Here is a 23,475-nt window from a genome sequence, read left to right as displayed (position 1 = left end):
GGTACGTTTCTCTTGGGTTACTGTTACCCATATGTAGTACTTTGCATTTGTCAATGTTACACTTCAGTGGCCACTTCTCAGCCCATCTGCCTAACTTTTCTATATCCTGTTGAAGTAGCATACTGTCTTTACTGTCATTAACAACCCTGCCAGGCTTTGTATCATCTGCAAACTTGGACATTAAGCTGATATACTTTCATTGATATCAATGATAAATACACAAAACAACAATCGGCCGAGCACTGAACCCTGAGGACCTCAACTAATAACATTAGTTCACGAAGAGCAGTGTCCATTGATTGCCACTCTCTGTTGTCTACAACTTAGCCATCCCTTTATCCATTGTAGCAATTTGCCCTTAATGCCATACTGCTCCAATTTGTACATTAGTCTTCCATGTGCAACAGTATCAAAAGCTTCCTTGAAATCCAAGTATATGATATCAGAATTAGTTTTTGCATCCAGTTCCTTTGTGACCACATCATAGTATCCAATCAAATTGGTTGACACTTAAACCTATGCTGTGTCTGAACTATTACTGCAGTCTTGTCTAGATGATCCTGCAATGATTCTTTAACCAGTGGCTCCATTATTTTCCCCGGGAATATAATTAAACTAACAGGTCTATAATTATTTTTCACCCTTTGAACCCCCTTTGTGAATTGGGGATACATTTGCACACATCCAGTCTGTGGGGACCTCCCCTGAATCTAACAATGCTCTGATAATTAAGGGTTTGCTTACTTCTCTTGCTGCCTCCTTCAATATAAATAGTTAATATTCCATCCACCCCAGGTGCCTTTTTTTATGTTTAACTTCAATTTCTCCTCCACTTTGCTCTCTTTTATTACAAAATCATTAGCTCCCTATTAGAGTTTAGTATACAGTCAGTTCTGCTATAATGCGGAACATGCGTTCCTAAAAATCTCCAAGTTATGGTATTTCACATATTAAAAACAACAGGGCTTATGGGAAAAATAGGGATGGGGGACAGGGGCAGAGCACTCAAAAAAAAGTTCAATCTTGTAAGTAAAACACCAAAAAAAAAGAGATAGAAACCCAATAAAATTGCTAACACAGGTTTAAACATCTTAAATTCCTAATAAATAAATAAAATAAATATTATAGTAAATATAGCACTTTACTTTGACAAGATATGAAGTTTGCTCGTTTGAAGTGGATGTGGTGAAGGGCTGTAGCTGGTGAGTTATAGTGAAGAGGTAGGAGGGTTATCATTCTTTGGAAGAAATGTTGTTTAACCCCAAGGATCCTGAGCTGGATATCATCAAATTCTTCTCTTTCTTGGTGATTCCCTTCTACTTTTGATTCTGATTCTCTCTCTCTCTCTCTCAGGGTAACTCAGGAATTTTTTTTTTTTTTTTTTTTGGGTACAGCTTCAGGCTTCCTTGCACCATGGAGTTAATAATAATAATAATAATAATAATAATAATATACCCTATGTGGAAGGGTGTGATTCACTGTCCTGATTTTCTTTCTTCTGCGCTGGTTTAAAATAGCTATCTAGCTTTTGTTGCTTTTCCTGCCTCCTTCTTTCATACAGGAGCTGCCTGTATGGTTCCAAATGGGTCCAAATGCCACCAAGCACTATCCTATTACATTTAGCATTACAATAATTATCTTCAATCCACTGCAGGTGCTTTTTGATTCCACTTAAAGCAGCTGATACTCTGCTGTTTTAAGTTCTCGTGGGGGCAGTCTGCTGGACTTCGTCATCATCCTCATCTTGACTTTCCACTTGACTGGCTGCAACAAGTTGTGGTAAGTCTTCAGTAGATAAATCTTCATTGTGAGATTCCAGAACAGTGTTTCTCAACCTGCGTGCTGCAGTACATTGGTGTGCCGCGAGTATGCTTCAAGTGTGCCAGGGAAAATGCAAATAAAAAAAATTAATAAATCCAATTTTATAATAAAAATTAGTTCAAATAAAAAATTTGTTTATTTATGCTGCACCGATCCGAGTTCCTTCTGGTGGTCAATGTGACATCGCCTTTAATTCCTAGTACTAGAATTGTTCACAATTATTAGGCCATTTTTATCACTTGAGGGTCTCTCCCAGGCACCCCACAGTGCAATTTGCAGTTGTGTATATGTATATATATATATAATAATAATATAAAGAATTATTAGAAAAAGTTGTTGTTGTTGTTGTTATTTGGTTTTTAGGAGCATTAGCAACTAAGGCCATATTGCTCCGGGATATGCGGTGGTCATTCCCTGACCTTTCCACATCCTCCGTATTTGGTGGTGACGGGCTCGAACCCCGGTCTAATCAAGAAGCATGTGCTACGCACTGCTGCTCCTTCCCACCTGGCTACGGAGGCGCCTTTAGAAAAAGTAAATCAATCCAATAATAATACCATCAGGGATCTAAGAAAATGCAAAAAAAAAAAAAAAATATATATATATATATATATATATATTGTCGCTTTTTACCGACAATCTAGATGACTTCAACTGGGGCCAACCACCCAGAATGAAGGCAAAAAACGACAAAAAGTTCTCTGTTTCTGTGATGATCAATATATGCTAAATAATTTAAATCTAATTTAAATCTAAACCAAATATAAACCATTAAAGGCCAAATATAAATCGAATATAAATAAATCAAATGGTGATAAAAGTTAAGAAAATTTAGAAATATTGGAATCAAAGGGATAAGTAAAATATAAATGTAAGCATATATTAATCATCATTGACCCGACAGAGAATGTAATTTAATGATTAAAATAAGATTAAATATATAATACATACTACATATTGACTGTATCTAGGACATAATGTAATAGTCATCAAAATAATATGTGGTGCCCCCTATGTGATGGATACGGTAAAAATAAATAAATAAATTAACGCATAGAGAAACATGCAGATAGTAAGAAGAAAAACTAAAGGAGTAGGAATAATAGAACCTGAACTCCAAAAAGGCGAAAAATAGTGGTATAGATAAGAAATAGTATCTCCTACGTCCTCGGATTGCCCTAATAATTTCGGAGAAATAAAAATAAAGAGTGTAGGACAGCTTAAAGACATTACAAGATATAAGTTGTGGCTCAGGTATGCCCGGGATCACAAACCCGTTCCTATAGTAGGACCCTGAGCTGAATTTGCATGTTATCTCAGCGTGAAATTAAATTTAAATGAAATTAACTATATATAAAAAAAAAAAAAAAATGATACACTGTAGTTTGCAAGCCGGTGGGTACAAGTTTTCTACGCCGTAAGACACCAAGAATGCAAAGTGTATCCTATGTACATATATACATGGCACTAAATATGAAAATTATATTGCAAATTATATTGAAACAATAGGTTCAGAAAACAAATTTTTAAAATTAATTATGCTTATAGCTTTCCTGAAATGATATTTCAGGTAAGCGATAGGGAAATTATTATTGATCAACTTGTTGTACAACGCTGTTAAGCCCACTGAACAATTTTTATTACTATTGCAGATATAAGCAATCCTTAGACATTGCGATAAAATTATATCAGCATGCACTGATTTTGATATATTAGATCTCCAATTTGTAAGGCTAACTACGTTAAAATTAAATGCATCTCTTTTATTATATACGTTTACGTCTATTTTATTATTATTGAATATTTCTATATGAAGATCCAAGTAATTTGCTATAGTATCGGAACTATTAGTTTTTTCCAGTACAAGTTCTACTGGATATAATTTACTGTAGTCCTGGACGAAATGTGGACAATTAAAAACACATATATCATCTACGTATCTATATATAAGTAGGTTATCTTGGAATTCTCTTTCTGTATAATGTAGATAAAGGTTTGCTATTATGCTTGATGCTGGACTTCCCATCACATAGGGGGCACCACATATTATTTTGATGACTATTACATTATGTCCTAGATACGGTCAATATGTAGTATGTATTATATATTTAATCTTATTTTAATCATTAAATTACGTTCTCTGTCGGGTCAACGATGATAAATATATGCTTACATTTATATTTTACTTATCCCTTTGATTCCAATATTTCTAAATTTTCTTAACTTTTATCACCATTCGATTTATTTATATTCGATTTATATTTGGCCTTTAATGGTTTATATTTGGTTTAGATTTAAATTAGATTTAAATTATTTAGCATATATTGATCATCACAGAAACAGAGAACTTTTTGTCATTTTTTGCCTTCATTCTGGGTGGTTGGCCCCAGTTGAAGTCATCTAGATTGTCGGTAAAAAGCGATAATATATATATATATATATATATATATATTATTATTTTTTTTTTTTTTTTTTGCGTTTTCTTAGATCCCTGATGGTATTATTATTGGATTGATTTACTTTTTCTAATAATTCTTTATATTATCATTAACATTATGGGTGTATTGCATGATTGCTTGCAACTGCATTGACTCATAAATATTAGTTACAGTTATTGTCGTTTTAATTTTCTTTCTTTACTTTTTTATCAATATTCAAAAATATATATATACACAACTGCAAATTGTATATATGTTTTTGTACCTCTACCACTGCCAGCGTGCCGCCCTGTCATCTTTAAGAAAAGACAACTCCATCGTTGTACTTCCTGCGGATAAAGGGCTGGACCGATCAGCCTATTGTGCTGTACCGATCAGCCTACCAAGAGAAAGCCTTGACCCTATTACTCGATCCTAACGTATATGAACCTCTACCTGATCCTCCCGTTAAAGTCTTGAAACGTCTGGAAGCAAATGTTAATAAACTTGTCCACGCATGGCTTAAAGATAAGAAGATCCCGACCACGACTCACCATCTTCTACGTGCTACTGGCTGCCAACTACCGCAATTCTACGGATTACCAAAGATCCACAAACTGGGGATTCCTCTCAGACCTATAGTGTCTTGCTGCAGTGCCCCAACGTATGAACTGTCCAAACATATCGCGAGCCTCCTCTCGCCTCTTATAGGTAATACATCTCACACTGTTAAAAACGGCAGTGAATTCATTAACATCATTAAGGACATTTCAATCCCTGACAACTCTGTCATGGCATCATTTGACGTGTTTCTTTATTCACCTCGATTCCCGTCCAACAGGCCGTGCACTGCGCCAGAAGGCTCCTTGAGAGCGACTTAAGCCTCCAATCCAGGACGTCACTATCCACTGATGACATCTGTACCGCCCTCAACCTATGCCTCTCTAGCAGCATCTTCACCTTTGAAGACTCACTCTACAAACAAGTACATGGCACTGCTATGGGTGCCCCTGTCAGTTCCGTAGTAGCTAACATCGCCATGGAAGATCTGGAGGAGCAGATACACCAGAACCCACCTACACCTATTACAACGTGGTGTAGATACGTCGACGATATTTTTACTATAATACCACGTGGTTCTGAAACAGTACTACTAGAACACCTCAACTCCCTATCCAATTTCATCAAGTTTACCGTAGAATCAGAGGTGAACGGTTCGCTCCCGTTTCTGGACGTGCTAGTGCATCGCGTAGGCCCACGTCTAGAGACCTCAGTATACCGCAAACCCATGTGGTGCGGTCAATTCACCAACTACGGGTCCGGCCACGCTCCAAGCCATCTCAATAGCACTGCCTGCACCCTATTCTCCAGGGCCTGGAGCCATTCCAGCACCGACACAATTAGACGTAACGAGACCTCCCATGTGAAGGCGGACCTAACCAGATGCAGTTATCCATCCCATGTACTAAACAGATGCTTGTTACAGGCAGAAGAACTTACATCCAACCCAAGACCTCCGAAGCAAGTCGGCATATCGTCCGCCTACATTCCGTACTATCCAGGAGTGTCAGGACGTATCTCGAATCTCCTTAGATGTTACAACATCAAATGTGTGCAATTACACGGTAGGAACCTACGTTCACTTGTCTCCAGCGTGAAGACCCCTGTCACACCTGTCTTACGCAGCAATGTAGTGTACCGTATCACCTGTAGGGCCTGTAACAGTTGCTACGTAGGTGAGACATCGAGACGTCTCCAGGATCGCCTCACGGAACACGACAGAGCAATCCGGCTTGCCAAAACTGACCAGTCCGTGGTCGCAGAACATTTTTGGGCTACCAACCACGATCTTGACCCCAAGCGCGACTTTGAGATAGTGGACCACGCGCGACACTTTCGCCACCACCTATGGCTAGAGTCACTAAACATAATAAACAATCCTAAGGCATTAAATCACCAGAAAGGCATGCATCTACATCCCATCCTAGAGACAACCGTTTTATTGATGGATGATCACTGGCGTAAAGCAGCACACGTCCGTGCTACAACAATGACGCATAATTAACGTGCCACACTTTGCTTGTAATGTATTCAAATTTTATATTAACTTATCAGTTGATAAAGGGACACGTGTTCCGAAAGCTACTGGTTTTTGTACTTATATTTTATTTTATTTGTACTTTATTTGTTAATAAATAACTGGGTATAACTGTATTTATCTGTATTTGAAACTATGGACCCCAGTACTCCAGGCCCATTCGTCACTATATATGTTGTATTCATAGTCCTATGCGAAAAGCAAAGGACTATGAATTAAGTGCAACTTGTAAGCAGCATAGTAAGAAATTTCCTGTGTTTTAAAAGTACTTTTTGTGTTTTTATCTCTAAAATGTCATATTTGGTTAATTCGTATAGAACAGGTATTTTCAATTAACAGTATTAGTTTCTAGAAGTAACTTTAATTTTTTTTTGTTGTTGTTGTAAAGAACTCACTGAAAGAAAAACTGGCCAAGATATTTTTGAAGTAACGAATAATTATTTACAAAAGTGTGGTTTATAATGGAAGTCATGTGTTGGCATTTGTACCGAAGGTGCTTCCGCAATGACAAGAGCACTAAAAGGATTTGTAAACTTAGTAAAATGATGCAATTCAAATATTATTACAACACACTGTTTTATACATGGACAAGTTCTAGTAGTGAAGACAGTTGTACCAAATTTAAAACTTGTCTTTTTTTTGTAAAAAAAAAATATGTTTTTTTGGAAAATCATGCGAGGAACTGGAGTATGATCATTTTCTTTAATACCAAAAAATATTTGTAGGTAAGAGACCCATTTGCAACAAGAAACCTTCCAATGTTAGAACTTAATTTGTAAGAGGAAGAAGAATTGGCTGAGATCTGTAGTGATCAGTCTCTGGAAATTCTTTAATAACACTAATATTAGCACTTCAGTTTAATAGCACTCTGAAATTTGTAATATTCTGTAAATTTTTTTCACGTTTACCTACTATTCAAATAAGCTTAAAATGATTTAACTAAATTTGCATTTTTTACTTTCTATTGTTAAGATTTTTTCTATATAAAACTGTATAACCATTTTTATAAGTCTAAATTACTCAGTCGGACCTCTGTTTAATTATTTTGAATTCCCCTTGTAAGTTACATTTAAAATAGTTTCCATTGAGCAAAGAAAATTTTCATATAGCGAACAGATTAGGAGAAAATTAACTCAGTATGCCCTGTTCATTTTTCTGGCTTTCAGGCAATTTAGGCAATTAGTGCTGCTGCGCGAATTAAGAGAGCTAAAGGGATTAGCATTCTACAACTTATTGGTACCTGGTAAAACCTATCCGACCACCTGTCCCATATACGGACAGGTGGTCGGATTGGGAATACATCTTGATCTGCTCAAGAGTAAGCAGATCAAGATGTATTCCCAATGGGCTCTGGCCCACCTTCTACTGCAGTGGTGTCCAACCTTTTCTTGTACAGGGGCCATATTCAAAAAAATTCAGTTGGATTTCTTTAGTGTGTTACATTTTCGATATCTTGTTGCATGTAATAGTAAAATTGAAAATATTCAAAAATTTTTTTAAGTACAATACACAAAATTTAAAATGCTGTTTTAGTTCATTTTCCTCGTGGGCCATAGATTGGACACCACTATGAATGAACCATAAGTACCCCGTTCAAGAATTAGAAATGTGATTTTCTTTTATAGCGACAAATAATCATCTGTTGTTTTGCGGAAGTGTGTTATCCACATTTTTCCATAAATTTTCCCTATCTCTGTTTACAAGTTCATAGCACCTGAATATCCAAATGACACCAATATTTTGGACAGTTTCAAAAAAAAAAAAAAAAAAAAAAGAAAAAAAAAATTCAAATTTAAGAACTAGTGACAATACCAATGACGAGAGAAGGATAACAAGGACAATGAAGGCATTAATCCTTCTAAATATGAATTGTCAGCATTTGGTGAAAATGAAGTTAGAAAATTCTCAATTACAGTTAAGTGGATTTCGGGGATACCTAATTGGTAAGAAGGTTTCGGAAGAATTGAAGCATTTGATGAATGCTCTGAGTACGATACCAATTTCACTGAGTGAAAGTGAGCGAGGATTTTCACAAACGAATCTGATCGCCAGCCCAACCAACGCTTCACTGATGACAAAAACAGTTTCTTCACTACTGTTTCTTAAAACTGTAGGCCCACCGCTGACCTGCTTCGATCCAACAAAATATGTTGATTTGTGTCTGCTTCGGAATCTTTATTCAGCAACCGACACACAAAGAGGAGAAAAAGAAGTTAGCACAGCATGTCGGATGAGAACTTAATAAAAATTTGGAATATTCTACAAAAACTTTATTATGAAATTATTTTTACTTATGTTACTGACAGTTTACTTATTTTTTTATATACTTGAATAATAAATTTATTCTTAATAAACTTTTTAATATACTTAATTTGTTGTTCTTATTCTAAAAACATTACTACTAAAGTAATGATATCAGGGGAAAAAAAATTAGAGTACTTTTCATATCATTTTAATTTAAAATTTTTCCTGATAGCAAAGAATGAGTACCAGCACCTATTTTTTTACAAAAAAAGCACTGTGTATATATATATATATATATATATATATATATATATATATAAAATTTATAATTTTTATTTATTTATTAATATTTATACAGTAAATATTTATAATATATTATTAAAAAAATATATAAAAAGCAACACAACCTGCTTTGATTTTTTTTAGTTGCTCTTAAGGTTCAAAGCCTTCAAAAATCGCGAATTAAATGAGGGATAAGTTTTCGCCACACACGATTCAAGCAGTCTTTTGTAACATCATTCCAGGCTTCTACAATCATATTGATGACAACTTTGATGTTAAATCTCTTTCAAAATTCCATAACAGTTTGTGCCCATAACAGTTTGTCACCTTCAGTAGCAGCAATTAACATGTTGAATGTTTGACTTAAATAGTAAGCCTTAAATGCTGTTATCACACCCTAGTCAAGGGTGTGATAACAGCATTTAAGGTAGTAGAGAGGTTATGTTCGGAGGTAAAAAGATGAATTTGATATTCAGAGAGAGTTCAGTAGCTGTCTGAGGATGGCTTGGTGCATTATCAAGAATTATTAGAATTTTAAAATCTAAGTTCTTCTTTTTGCAATAATTCTTGAAAATATCAGTGAATATTTGCCCAGTCATCCAACCTTTCTTGCTAGACCTATAATGAACACCAAGGCTGAATTTCACAATTCCTTTTAAAGATTGCGGATTGGCAGAGTGATAAACTACTACTGGTTTTAACTTCAAGTCTCCGCTGACGTTGGCAGCAAACATCACAGTTAAGTGATATTTTGCAGCCTTAAATCCTGAGGCATGTGCATCTGCCTTAGAGATGTAGGTTCTCGAAGGCATACGTTTCCAATAGAGGCCTGTTTCATCCAGGTTTAAAATCTGATCCAATGTATAGCCGCCGCCTTCAATTATTTTCTGTACCACAGGTGGAAACGCCTTTGCGGCTTCACCAGACAGCTTAACATTGTGAAAAGAGTAGCAGTATTTGAAGCCACTATTAGCATTAAAAGGAGCCACTTCTGCAGGATTTGGTGATTTCTTTTTAGGGTCTTCATATATAGTTAGTATTCTCTCTCTCTCTCTCTCTCTCTCTCTCTCTCTCTCTCTCTCTCTCTCTCTCTCTCTTTCATTGTGAGGAAGCTTGCTCCTGATTTTTTTTTTTTGGTTTGGTCTTCACTCCATATGCTTAGCAGCCTTTCCATTTCTTCTATTTCTTTAGGTCTTGTTCTAGTTGACTTTGCGGCACTTGAAGTTGTTCCAGCAATACATGTAGCTTTTATTTTTGCGACACTGTCTCTGATGGTGCGCAATGTGGGTTCACTTAAGCCTGTTGCTCTAGAGATATCACGTTCTCTGATTTCTTTCAAAACTTTTTATTATTTAAGTTTCGCTTCTATACTTAATGCTTTCCTTGATGCTGTATGAATATACTTTTTATAAAGAAAAGTTAACAAATGCAGGAGAACAGTCCAAGACACACATTTGTAGGATTATGCATGCGGATGAACTGAGGTAAGAGATATATGAGGTTCGTGTCTCTCTAAGTTGAGAATGTATGTGTTTTTTCCTTTAAGGTGGAAATACACTATTATCACCTCATACATTAAGCTCACATGTAAACATGTTAAACTTCAAATGCGTGAGAGCTATATTTCCTATTTAGTTGTATTGGTCGGAGACTATGTACACTTACGTACATAGCTTAATTATTACTGTAATATATACATACTAATTGATATTTCTGTTCACAGACTTTTTTTTTTTTGGATTGTAAAATTTAAAACAGTAAAAAAGATAAGCGTTTGTCATTATTGATTAATAATGACAAACACGGCATGCACAAAAGAAAAGATTCTGAAAATTAATTTATGTTTTTCATATTACTGAAGAGGAAGGGGAAACATCTCACCAACAGCATGAAAACCCACAGAATTCCAGCTATCGCTATTATTGCAAATGCAGTAAAATCGGGTTTACTACAGGTTTATAATTAGACTGTGCTAACAGAAAAGCCCAATAAACTGGGAACTGCAAATTGTTTTTATTGTTTTATGGTAGTGACTTCAGAAATGTGCTCCTCCACTCACGCTATCTCGTCTCACAAAATTTCTGTTTGAACAAAAAAATCTTGTGAATACAGAGAATGACAACAGTGTCTCCGACAAATGCAGTTACAGTAAATGGGAAATACATCTCTTGCACATTTGACGTTTGACATTTTTTAAGCTTCATAAACTTGTATGCATTGCTGCGCAGGTCGCTATGTTCAGGTTTTACGTTCACCTTGTATTACTTGAAGACGAAGTTGCACTGTTCCTGTTGCAAAGTTGAAGGAAGAGGACTTCGTTGTCAAATCTCTCTCTCTCTCTCTCTCTCTCTCTCTCTCTCTCTCTCTCTCTCTCTCTCTCTCTCTCTCCAGCATATCCCACATATTCTCAATATATTGGATTGAGATCAGGTAAATGTGGAGACCAGGGAAGATGGAGGAAATCAGTGTAATGTTCTACAAACCATTCTTGCATGATGTGCTGTTGCACTGTCATTCATAAAGTGGCCATCATCTTTGATAAAAGTGTAACCTTGCTAGGTGCAGTAGATTTAATACAAAATTCAGGTACTCCCTGGATGACACTCTACCTTCCATTGGTATCAACAGACCCAGAGTGCCAACAAAACATTCCCCATACTACCTCCATATGCTTGGTTTGTCTTAACAAGGCAAGCAGGGCCCACTGTTTGTGAGGTTCTAACCACACTCCCTACCTACCATCAATAAAAATCAGTGTATTGTGATTCATGACCACATTATTTTCTTCCATTGTTCCACTGTGCAATCATGATGTTCTCGGCACAGCAGATTTTTCTGTTTTTCTCTAAAAAAAAAAGTGGCTTCCAAATAGACAGGTGACTGCCAATACTCATTTCTTCAATTCTCTGTGAATGGTACAAACTGAAATTAGTGTCTTTCATTTTATGAATCGTGGCTCCTGGTAAATGTGCACCCACAATAAGACCTTTTTCAAAGTCTTATAGATCATGAGTTTTCTCCATTCTCCATAAGATTATTGCAGTCAAACTGACTGCAGTCTTTATACTCAAGGAGGCAGGACATCATCATCCCAGTCACAGTAACTCATGAGCTGGATGTGGGAAATAATTTAGACATTGTTTATTTGGATTTCAGCAGAGCAGTTGACCTAGTCTAGCACAAGAGGTTACTGAATAAGCTGGAACATGGGATTACAGGTAAGATTCTTAGATGGACTGCAGGATGGCTGTTGGGCAAGAAGGAAAGGATTGTGATTAATGGTTACTCTTCAGATTGGATCAGCATTAGAAGTAGAGTCCCCAGGACCATTTCTGGAACCACTGTTTTTTCTGGGTTCTTAAATAACATCGACCTCATAATGAATGAGGGCATTATGTCAGAATTTGCAGATGTAAAGACTGGGAGAGGAGATAAGACAGCACCATGCACCTTCAACAGCTTTTTAGGATAGTCAGAAAAGTGTCAGCTATGTTTTAATGTAAGAAATTTGGTGGTGTTGAATTAAAAACAGTAGAGAAAGAAATTTGAGGGAAAGAAAAACAGTAGAGAAAGAAATTACAAGGTGGACAGACAAAGTTCTCCATGGAGTGTAGACAGGCAGCAAAGAGGCCCATGGTGTTTCATCAATGATTATTGACCATTTGCTTGTGGAGATAAGGAAGTCATAATCTGACTGTATAAGGCAGTTTTAAGACTGTACTTGGCATACTGTATCTAGTATGGAACCCACATCTAAAAATAAAAGATGCCAAGCTTCTTGAAAGGGTCCAGACACAGGCAATTTGCTTGGTGAGATCTGCTTAGACTTCGAATATGTGGGCTACAGAGCTTGGTAACCAGGCAGCTTAGAGGGAAACTAAATGAAGTCTACAAGGTTCTGAGAAGGGATAGTGAAATGAATGATGGCAAAATTTCCTCTCTTATAAATGATTCTAGAATTAGTGACTTAAAATTCAAATTACAGGGAATTTGAATTTTAAGTCAGGTTTAGACTTAAAATTCAAATGAGGTTTAGACTGGATTGTAGGAAATTTCTTAGTGCAATAAGTTGCATCCGGGGGTAGATGAGGGCTGAAAGCTTGGGGAAATTCAAGGTCAGCTGGATAGTTCCCTATGCAAGGAGGGAAACACATAGGTAGTTTATTTGATTTATTTATATTTATATATTTATTATTTTTTGCTGTAGCAAAAGCCTTTCTTGCATTATTTGGTTAACAATAATAATACTAATAGTAATGTGTCTGTTTATACAAAGACCGATATGAAAGTAATGCCATCTAAATTTTTTGCTTTCAAACCTGGTGCCATAGATCATTTAGCATGTCACCGAGTACTCTAGTAGTCAGAGTACTCGGTGACATGCTAGTAGAGTACTCTAGTAGTCACTAGAGTACTCTAGTTTCACCATACTGAGTGGCGCTGTGTTGGTTTCATGATGTGGTTATTGTTGTTGTGATGGAGTTTTACGACACATAGGCTGCCAGGGTCATATTCTGTCTTTCAAATGGTTAGTATGAAATACTAAATACTAACTTTATTGTAATAGGTGTTATATTTTATGATATATACTTGGTCTCATAAGTGCAGCATATGGATAGTTCAAAATTGTGGATGTTACAGATATATGTATCAAGCAAAGAGTAACAATTCAATTTCTTACCAAGGAAGAAGTGACATCTATTGAAATCCACACATCTCAAAAATGTTTATGGTGACAATACTGTAGACATGAGTACAGTTAGATGTTGGGTAAGACACTTTATGAGTGGAGAAAGTGACATTGTTGACAAGCCCCGAAGCAGTTGGCCAGTAACATCAGTGACAACAGATAAGCGCCAGATCAACACACTGGTCAAAGAGGACCACTGCATCACAACACACAAATTGTGCAATGCAGTAAGTATAGGGAAACATCAGACTTAAAAATGGTGGGTCCTCAAAATGCTGACACATGAGCACAAAGAAGCCTGGAAAGTCTTCTGTATGGAACTTCTTCAGCATTATGAGAGTGAAGGAGAGGTTTTTCTTTCATGAATAGTCACAGGTGATGAAACTTGGGTCCACCATTATGACCCAGAAATGAAGAAACAGTAGATGGAGTGGCACCTTCAAAATTCATCACACAAGAAGTTCAAAAGACAGCCTTCTGTTGGTAAAGTCACGGCGACAGTGTTTTGGGACAAATATGATGAGGTCTTGTTTGTGGACTTCTTTGAGTGTGGCACCACAATTAACTCAGATTGATATGTGGAAGCACTGAAAAAGTTGAAAACCCACATCTGTACAGTTTGACTGTACAAAAACCTTAACGAGGTTCTTCTCCATGACAATGCACAACCCCACACCAGTCTGTGCACGATGGAAGCCATTGCAAAACTGGGGTGCACTGTTCTTCCTTACCTTCTCATAGCCTGGATCTTGCACCTTCTAACTATCATCTCTTCGGCTTCCTGAAGGATGCACTCTGTAGAACCCATTTTGCAGATGATGACCGGCTCAAGCACAGTGTCACAAAGCCCTCCGGAGCAAGAGTAAGGACTTTTACAGGATTGGAATACAGCACCAGAGATGGCAGAAGAGTAGAGAAAATGATGACTTTGGAAAATACAGTGTCTTTATTAATAATTGCAGCTTAATTAATGTAAAAGGTATAGTTGTAGGGATTAAATTTTCTGAGGAAAAAAAGTAGGAGGCATTACTTTTGTACCGCTTCTCGTATATGAAGAATCTCCAAGTGGAAATAGTTCATATATAAATTGCCAAAACAGTTTATAATAGATGGTGATAAGAAAAACAGAAGAAAAACTCATACCTGTTGGCAGTCAATTTGAGCATGCAAAAACTGAAAGTGAGTAAATGCTTTGGGATTCTCCCCTGTAAGCTGATGAAACTGAATCATGTGATATATAAACAGATGTAGAGGATCAAAAAAAAAAAAAAAATATATATATATATATATATATATATATATATATATATATATATAATGAGCTTATTTTTTTCATGACCTTTTGCCATGAATTTTATTTTTAAATCTAATTTGATTTTTGACAATAATTTTGTTGGGCAATCAAACCAAGATAAGAATACATTAATATTTAAAATGTGTTATGTACAAAGTGTTCATTTTTATAAGACTTCAAAGTTCTAGAAAGAAACTCATTCCACAGATTCCATGCCATCAAAAGTCACCTGCACAAACATTGCACATCATCTTGGAACTCACCCATGAATGTGTATATAATATAATGCTTCCCAGCTGTAAGTTAAATATATTATGTAATAAAGACAGATGGAACAGAACCAATCTGTGACTGCCAGGTGCTAAAATTTATGATGAAATTAACTGGTCATTAGTTTTTAAGGTTACTAACGGCATAGGGATCCAAGTAGGAACTAATTACTTAAAACATAAAACAAACTGGTGATTTGGTTGAGAAATATAAGGATATGCTGGACAAATGTTGCAAGAATGGACAAAATATTCTTGTGTCTGAAATTCTTCCCAAACATAACAGTAGGAATTATATAACAATGGCCTTTTGGATTAACTTTTGTGACTAGGCAAGTTATATGTGGTGGAGGGTGTTAGAAGAATTTTTTTTTTTTATTAAGATGGAATTAATTGGACACAGGTGGTACAAGGGTCTTTGTTAATGTCATTAAGGAGGTTTTAAGAGCTCTCGAGAAACTTCTTACTTGTGGTCTTAGGGGAGTTGGTTAATGGTAGGTTAATGGCATGGTTCCTTTGAGAACCTGTGTGCAACCTGTAATTACGTTATGCACAAAAAGACATGTAGAAATAGGTGCAAAAACCACCAGCATATACTGCTGGGTAAAACATGCTTAGGCTGATATAAGGACTGTATCAAGGTTGTAAAAAACCATAAAGTACAAAATTTAATGTCTATATAGTTATTTCAGGAGTCTGAAAATAAATTAAACATATCTCAGTTTTTGATTAGGTCAAGTAATGCTATCTTTTTATGCTGCAATGTTTGTAATTAAAAGTGCATGGCTGGCACAAAATTCTAATAGCCTTTTACCATTAAATGTCAGGTTTAAGTTTCTTTCCAAATTTTCCTAAAATATCTCCGTAGATGTAATTTCCTGCCAGCTATATAAATTTCCAACAAATACTATTCTTTCATTGTCCTTCATTTCCATGTTTAAAAAAAAATTAAAGAACTCTTCTATTACTTCTTTCTTTGGGCATTCATCTATTTTCCATCTTAAATTTTGCATATAACAAAAACAGGATAATGCTTCCCAGCCAAAGAAACTTGCTTTTAGAATAGTTCTAAGGAATATTGCTACACTTTCCTCACACTGCATTTTATTTTTGCAATAAATTCATTTATAATTTTGTTACCACTAGTTTACCTATATCATACTCCCAGTTCTGTGATAATTTACTATTCTAATATTATCTAGATCTTCTGCTAATTCCACTTCACAGCCATTCTTCTGACGTTGATGGCAGCTATCTTTATGGATGAAAGTTCATGTTCAACATATTAATTGTAGGAACATAGGTACTCAAATTTACTCTATATAGCTGAATTTTCTTAAATAGTACAACATTTAAATAATGATTACAGATTTTCAGGACTTTTTTCAGAGAAACTAAGTGCTGTAATCTGTTAGCAATTACATTCCAAAATGATGGCACGTTTCTTAGTCTTAGTCATTTAATTTATTCGTAGAAAATATTTACCTCTTAATTTGTCACTGTTTAATGGTGACACACAGTCATGCATAGTTTTGTAATATTGGCAATCACGTAAGAGTCTAGTATCCATGAAGTTCATAGTGTGGGCATTTATGAATATTTCTTCTCTCCTACCCCAATCAGTTATATGAATAGTGCATTCAATTTCATACTCAGTGTTTAGATTAACAAAAAAGTTGTACACACTGAAGAATGATACTGTAATGATTGTGATTAAAAAACAATAGATTAAAATCCTGATGCATATATACAAAAATTCTTGATGAAATACTCAGTGAGCTATTAAGTCTTTAAATTACAATTAGAAGAATACAGCACGATCATTTATGAATATTTCTCATATTTTTCTCGTCAATAATAACAAACATTGTTAAAATCAAAATATCATATAATGTTATTACACAAATTAAAAAAAAAAACTTTCATGGTCTAAACAGATAATGAATGAGTTTTTAGACAATTAACTTAAAGATGATATGGCATAGCATAGCCACACACACTGAGGGCAGATGTTACACTCAAACTGTCTTAAAAAATTTGTTTATCTAAAAAACTGATAATTGAAAAGAGGCAATTATGGTCTTTATGTATGCTGGTATTTTGGCACTTTGCATTCTGTCTATTTGATAATTATCAGTTGTTTGTACAATCTGTTAATATAAAAACTAAAGATCACATTGTTTTTGTACAGTATTTTGAATTACAACTGAGTGAACAATTTAAGTGTATAGCAGAAAAAAAAAAAAAAGTTCTTTCACTGGATATCTGACATGGAGATGCTATACCTAAACTGTCTTAAAAAATTTATCTAAAATTTGATAACTGAAAAGAGGCAATTATGGTCTTTATTTTGCACAGGATGAAAAATTCTGCCATTTTGCATTCTGTTTACTTGATAATTATCAGTTGTTTGTCTAAACTGTTAATATAAAAACTAAAGATCAACTGTTTTTGTACAGTATTTTGAGTTACAACCGAGTGAACAATTTAAGCGTATAGCAGAAAAAAAAAAAAAAAAAAAAAGTTATTTCACTGGATATCTATCAAACCCTCCCATGTTTCTGTAAATGGGTTAAATTTCATTCCATTGCTTAAGAATTGAGAAAGCAGTTTAAAAGATATGACATTCTGTACAATCAGCAGAGAATAAATGTTTTATTGTGAAAGTAATTCTTGATGTTGGAAGCTCTAAAGCTACTGAAACTTAAGTAATATGAATTGCGATTGCTTTTACCATGAGCTAGTAAGCAGGCAATGCTGTGTCATAACAAAAGTAACTGAAAACATGCATTTTGCATATAGTTTGTAATTGCCAAATATAGATTAAACTATGGAAACTATACAATGTAATCATCTCACTACCTCTAAATTTTGACTCAACTATCTATAACTATTTCAAACATTAACTTTGTACCAAGGAGTACCATGAAAAGTACTTCTAGGGTACTGCTAATTGAAAGACCATACTTACCACGCATAGCCAAAGAATAATATATTCATTGAAGTATGTATTAAAATATTGATTAAGAAACAGCATTCCTGGTCCAATCAAGATAGAATCTAAATAATCCAGTTCTGTTTTTGTCATGTGAGCAATCTAAAAGAAAATTCTCTAATCAGGACAGAATGTAGATTATCTTGGTTTCTGTTATGCAGCAAATTCAAAGGAAAGTTCTAACTGAAGAATATATATTTTAAGTAATATATTTTTGAGAATATATTTTGAATAAACAAGGTTTGTACTGAAAGTAATGCACAACATTGTAACACAAATTTGCATAATATAATAGCATTTCACCTTATATCTGCCACCACCACCACCATCTATTCTCTCCACAAAGAATGGCAAACTGGCAGATGTGTATGTACTCTCTTCATGCATTGTGGCTGCCAATACATCATGAAGTCAGCTTCTGCTGATGTTTCCTAATCCATGAAGTGCTTCATGGATTAGGAATATAATTAACCACCCCCTATTGTTAACCTTATTTTTCATTTGTAAGTTTGCCAAATGTGTATGGGCTCATGGTAGGGCTTACAATACTGGTATTGATACAAAAAATACCTGTTTGTACTAATTTAAAAAAAAAAATAATTGTTTATAATTTAATCACATAAAGGTTATAAAATCACCTTTATGTGATTATGACGTCTTTATGTGATTATGATCTCTACTAGCAAATGTTCGATAAATCATCGATAGGACACCATGCAACATTGCAACCTCTCCACAATTTTCAGACAACTTCATGTCTGACCGTATCGTAACTCCCAAGTCCCATTCCTCCACTACTTACTTTAGCTCAACTCCAAGTGTATAAATGTATAAGTTATTTTGGGGTTGCTGTTCCCCAGGTATAAGACCTTGCATTTTGCTGAATTAAAGCATAGCTGCCACTTTTCTGACCATCCCAGAAGTCTATCTAGGTCATTCTGAAAAAGCTCTGCTTAGTGGCAATCATTAACTACTCTACTGATCTTTATATCATCTGCAAGTTTAGACCTCACGCCCTCCATCCCTTCATAGATGTCATTTAAGATAATCAAAAACAACAGTGGCCCCAATACTGATCCTTGGGGAATCCCACTTCTTACATTAACCCAATCTAAGGAATAACTATTAATCACAAACCTCTGCCTGGTGTCCTCAAGCCATTGCGCTATTCATCTAAGGATTTTCCCTATGATTCCAGCCTGCTCCAGCTTATAGAGTAACCGCTCATGTGGGACTGAGTCAAATGCTTTGCTGAAATCCAAATAAACAATGTCGAAATTATTCCATAAATCCAGCTCACGAGTGACCTGTCAAAATGGCTAACCAGATTTGTTAAACATGATTTTCCCTTTACAAAACCATGCTGTGTATTCTACAGAATTCCATTTCCATCTAAATGATTCTGAATTCCATCCTTGATCATTACCTCCATGATTTTCCCTACTACTGAAGTTAGACTGGCTGGTCGGTAATTTCCCGTTACACTCCCGCCTTTACGTTCCAATTTACACCAATCCAATGGAATCTCTCCTGAGTCCAGTGATGCTCTCATAACTAGACTTAATGGTTCAATGCACTCACTTGCCACCTCCTTTAAGATTATAGGGTATATGCCATCAACCACAGGAGCCTTACTTGCCTGTAGGCACAAAAGTTCTCATTAAATAATCATTTGAAATTTCAACATCATTAATTATATTTTTTTCAACTTCACTTCCATAATATTTCATTGACACAAAGGGGTTTTTTTATGTAAATATCGATGCAAAGTAACTGTTATTCAGCTATGTTATCTAATACTATCCCATGTCCATTGCATAAAGGTCCAATCTGATTTGCCCTTCCGTTCTTTGCATTTATATGTGAAGAATTCCTTAACTGCACTCTTTGCTCTCTTCTTTATTCTTATCCCCCCTTTGCTCTCTCCCAGACTCAGTAAAGATACTATAGTGAAAATTATACTTCACTGAATGAAAGTCTTTCTCCTTCAGAAAATGATGAACATAATTCAACCATGGAAAACCAACATGGAACAGAACATCAGCGTTCTGCAAATTCTTTCCAAAATTAGAAATTATCTGACTCCAATGAGATTTTAAAAGATTATCTTGAGTCGGAAATTAATTATTTTTGTTAAAAAAGTTCAAAGCCTAGAAAATATGGACTGAGATCAACTTCGATTATCTCAGTACAATAGTACCAGAGTAAAATCCGAAGGGGTGTTTTCTGCTGTTAATCAAATGTATGTACCAAAATTAGATCCATTTTAAATGCTCATACTATTGATTGCTTATGTTTCTTAAGAGCTCACTTTATTCGGACAGGTAGTGTGGATGCTTAAACATAACTGAACTTTGCAGTAACAATATGTATTTTTTTGTTTTTAGAATAACTGTATTTTGATGATTTTTTTTTAGAATATTTATTATTGTAATAAAAGTTTATTTAAAACCTGAATTCAAGTAATTACAGTACTTGTTTTTTTCCCTTACTTTATTGCACCTAATTGTCATCAAAATTTATTGAGAAAAATGTTTGTTTCTGGAATACCGGTATTAATACCGATATCCCGGTTTCATAAATTAAAAATACTGAAATACCAGTATTAAGATTTTGACTGGTATTGTAAGCCCTAGCTCATGGTAATGAGATTTATGCTATAGCTGGTTCTGTCAAGTGAATATTTTGATGTAATTTTTAAAAAAATTATAAAAATTAATACTTTGTGTCTAAATGCATTTAAGTATTAATTTATTAATACAGTAAACCCCCGCTATTCGCGGTTTTGTGTATTCGCGGTCGCTGACTTAATATAAAATGAAACGTAAAAAAATTGAATTTTAAATCGCCGTGAACATTTTCCGCAAAAAAAAAAAACATGGGCGTGGCTAAAATTATCTTTCCTGGTCAAAACAGCACTCAGTGGGTGGGGGGAGAGGGCTGACAAAATCATGATCGTGGATGTTTCTCGCTAATCCTTGTTCAGTATGTGCTATCGCTTCTCATGGAAGAATTCGTGGTTTGCTTTTAATTTATATGCTTATAAATTGAATAAATTTATCAATTTATATATCAATTTATAAATTGATATGCTTACAAAAGCGAAAAATATACCGTTTTGCAGTGTGTTAGTGAAAACAGACTTTTTCGAGTGTGTTAACGGAAGAAAGTGACGTTATTGTGGACAAATTCTTTTCTAACCCCTACAAAAATATCGCTACGAATAACAAGGGAATTGTGAAAAGATCAAAGAAGGTGATGACATTAGCGAATAAAATTCAGTTATTAGACAAAATGTCTAATGGTGAAAGTGTCTCCTCAGTGGCAAAACATTATAAAAATCAATGAGTCAATGGTACGATCAATCAAGAAATCGGAAGAAAAATCCACTGTAGTGTCCATGAAAATGCGCTAATTGCTTAAAAAATTTGCTCTAACTCGTGATGTTAAATTAGAAAAAATGGAAAAAGCTTTAAATCTGTGGATAGAAGACCGAACTCAAAATAAAATTCTGTAAGTTCACTCATCATTCGTGAAAAGGCAAAACTCCTTTATCAACACTTTAGCGAAACTGGTGATAGCACTGGCGGGATAAGTTTTTTAGCTAGCAAAGGCGCTGGTTTGAAATTTCTAATAAATATTACATTTAATATTAAATTGTTTCTTATTTTCCTTTCGATGCCTTATGCTTGCATTTCACTATGTACTGTCTATGTACATAGTCATATTATGAAGGTACATATAATACATACATAGTCAAAATTTTAGACTATTTTTTCTTATATATTTCATACTTTGGAACGGAACCCCTTTATTACTATGGGAGCCATAACTCAGTATTCGCGGCATTTCTCAGGAACGTAACCCCCGCGAATAGCGGGGGTTTACTGTATTTGTTAATACAGATCACAATAAGCAGTGCACGGTGCTTATCATGATCACGGTTAACATTATCATTAGTTTAATGTCATCACAAGTTCCATCAGATGTATACTAATACACAGAAAAACGTTTATGGAAATCAGAACTTTAGTTTATGTTATCACTTTTTTTTCCTTATGACATGATTACATAACATCCTGATTTGTTCTTGGACTCTGACATGTTGCAAGTCCAGTTACTGTTGTTGCTTCATACAGTTTGGTTTGTATGGTTGTCAATGTCATTACTTTCATGAATGAAAGTACTCTGTCTGTACTCCTGCCAGTCTGACTGTTTTACACTAGAGCATTAACCCTTTTCTAATTCATGATTTTAATATTTTCTTTGTTTTAGCATTAGCAGAGGCATACGATACAAGAAAGCAAGCTTATGCAGCATCAGCCAAAAAAAACCAAAAAAAAAAAAAAAAAACCCTCCCATTTGACCCTTCCATTTGTTCCAAATGCCTGACCAGCTCACTCAGCCTTAAATTTATTTTGGCTATCAACTTCCACAACAAAAGATGGAAATCTGTTCCACCATTCAACTACCTGCAGGCTAAAGGCAAATTTCTGCACATCTATTCTACAACTGCCTTTCCTCAATTTGAAACTGTGTCCCCTCAGGTTCTTAATCTGAGCAAGAGGAAGAATCCCATCAGCATTCAGCTTGCTCAAGCCATTCAAGGCTTTATACAACTCAATCAGATCACCTCGCAGGTGCCTACTCTCCAGGCACTGCAATTTGCAGAACTTAAGGATTTTAATGGTTTGTATGGATTATGGCAGTTTATTGATGACTTCCTCAAAAAAATTGTGACTAGTCAAATTATAGTATGTTATACTGCTTGATTGTCCATTTCCACCTTTTTATGTACATATTTCTGCTCTACATCAATAAATGGCATTCACTATATGACTTCACACAACCTGTTCATTTACCTATGTACCAGACAATTCTAATCAAATAATTACTCTTTATTCATTTAATTATAACTCAGAGTAGAAGTTTATGCTAACTATCCTCTAGAGAAGACAACTAGCGTAAACTGTGAAACATTGTTATCTGAGTTATCTACACCATCTCAGATTAAAATTTAGTGATTTTCTCTTTCCTGAGGAGCCCCTCTTCCATGTCCATTCTCAGCTTTATTTTGCATTTCAGTAATGTGAAATGGGATGAGCATTATGATTTCTATACTTCTTTTATCTATACTCTTATCCTCTATATAAAAATTGGTTTCCAGACATAAGTTGGCACAAATGCATCATGTCTACACATAGTAGGTTAACCAAAGTTAATTATAATAGCATCATTTCATTACATGTCATATTGTGAATGAATGCCTTCACAATATGAGAATATAATATAAGGTTTTCTGTAGTCTGGGCCTTTTAACCCTGAATTTTTATTGTCTTAAACATTGGTTTCCAATAAATGTGCT

General features: G+C 34.9%; 1 protein-coding gene across 1 annotated transcript in view; it reads right to left on the bottom strand.

Annotated features, from left to right (window-relative positions):
* The window catches only part of LOC150077348 (cholinephosphotransferase 1-like), a 246,098-nt gene that overhangs the window by 42,815 nt on the left and 179,808 nt on the right, over positions 1-23,475 (bottom strand). Inside the window, exon 7 of the mRNA XM_090386825.1 lies at positions 18,087-18,212. Coding sequence (XP_090242951.1) covers positions 18,087-18,212 — 126 coding nt within the window. The remainder of the gene's footprint in view (positions 1-18,086; positions 18,213-23,475) is intronic.

Source organism: Mastigoproctus giganteus, chromosome 12, assembly GCF_048544385.1.
Source record: "Mastigoproctus giganteus isolate SK-2022 chromosome 12, ASM4854438v1, whole genome shotgun sequence".
NCBI lineage: Eukaryota > Metazoa > Arthropoda > Arachnida > Uropygi > Thelyphonidae > Mastigoproctus > Mastigoproctus giganteus.
Note: the sequence above shows the minus strand (reverse complement) of the source record. Positions and strands in the feature narration are given on the sequence as shown.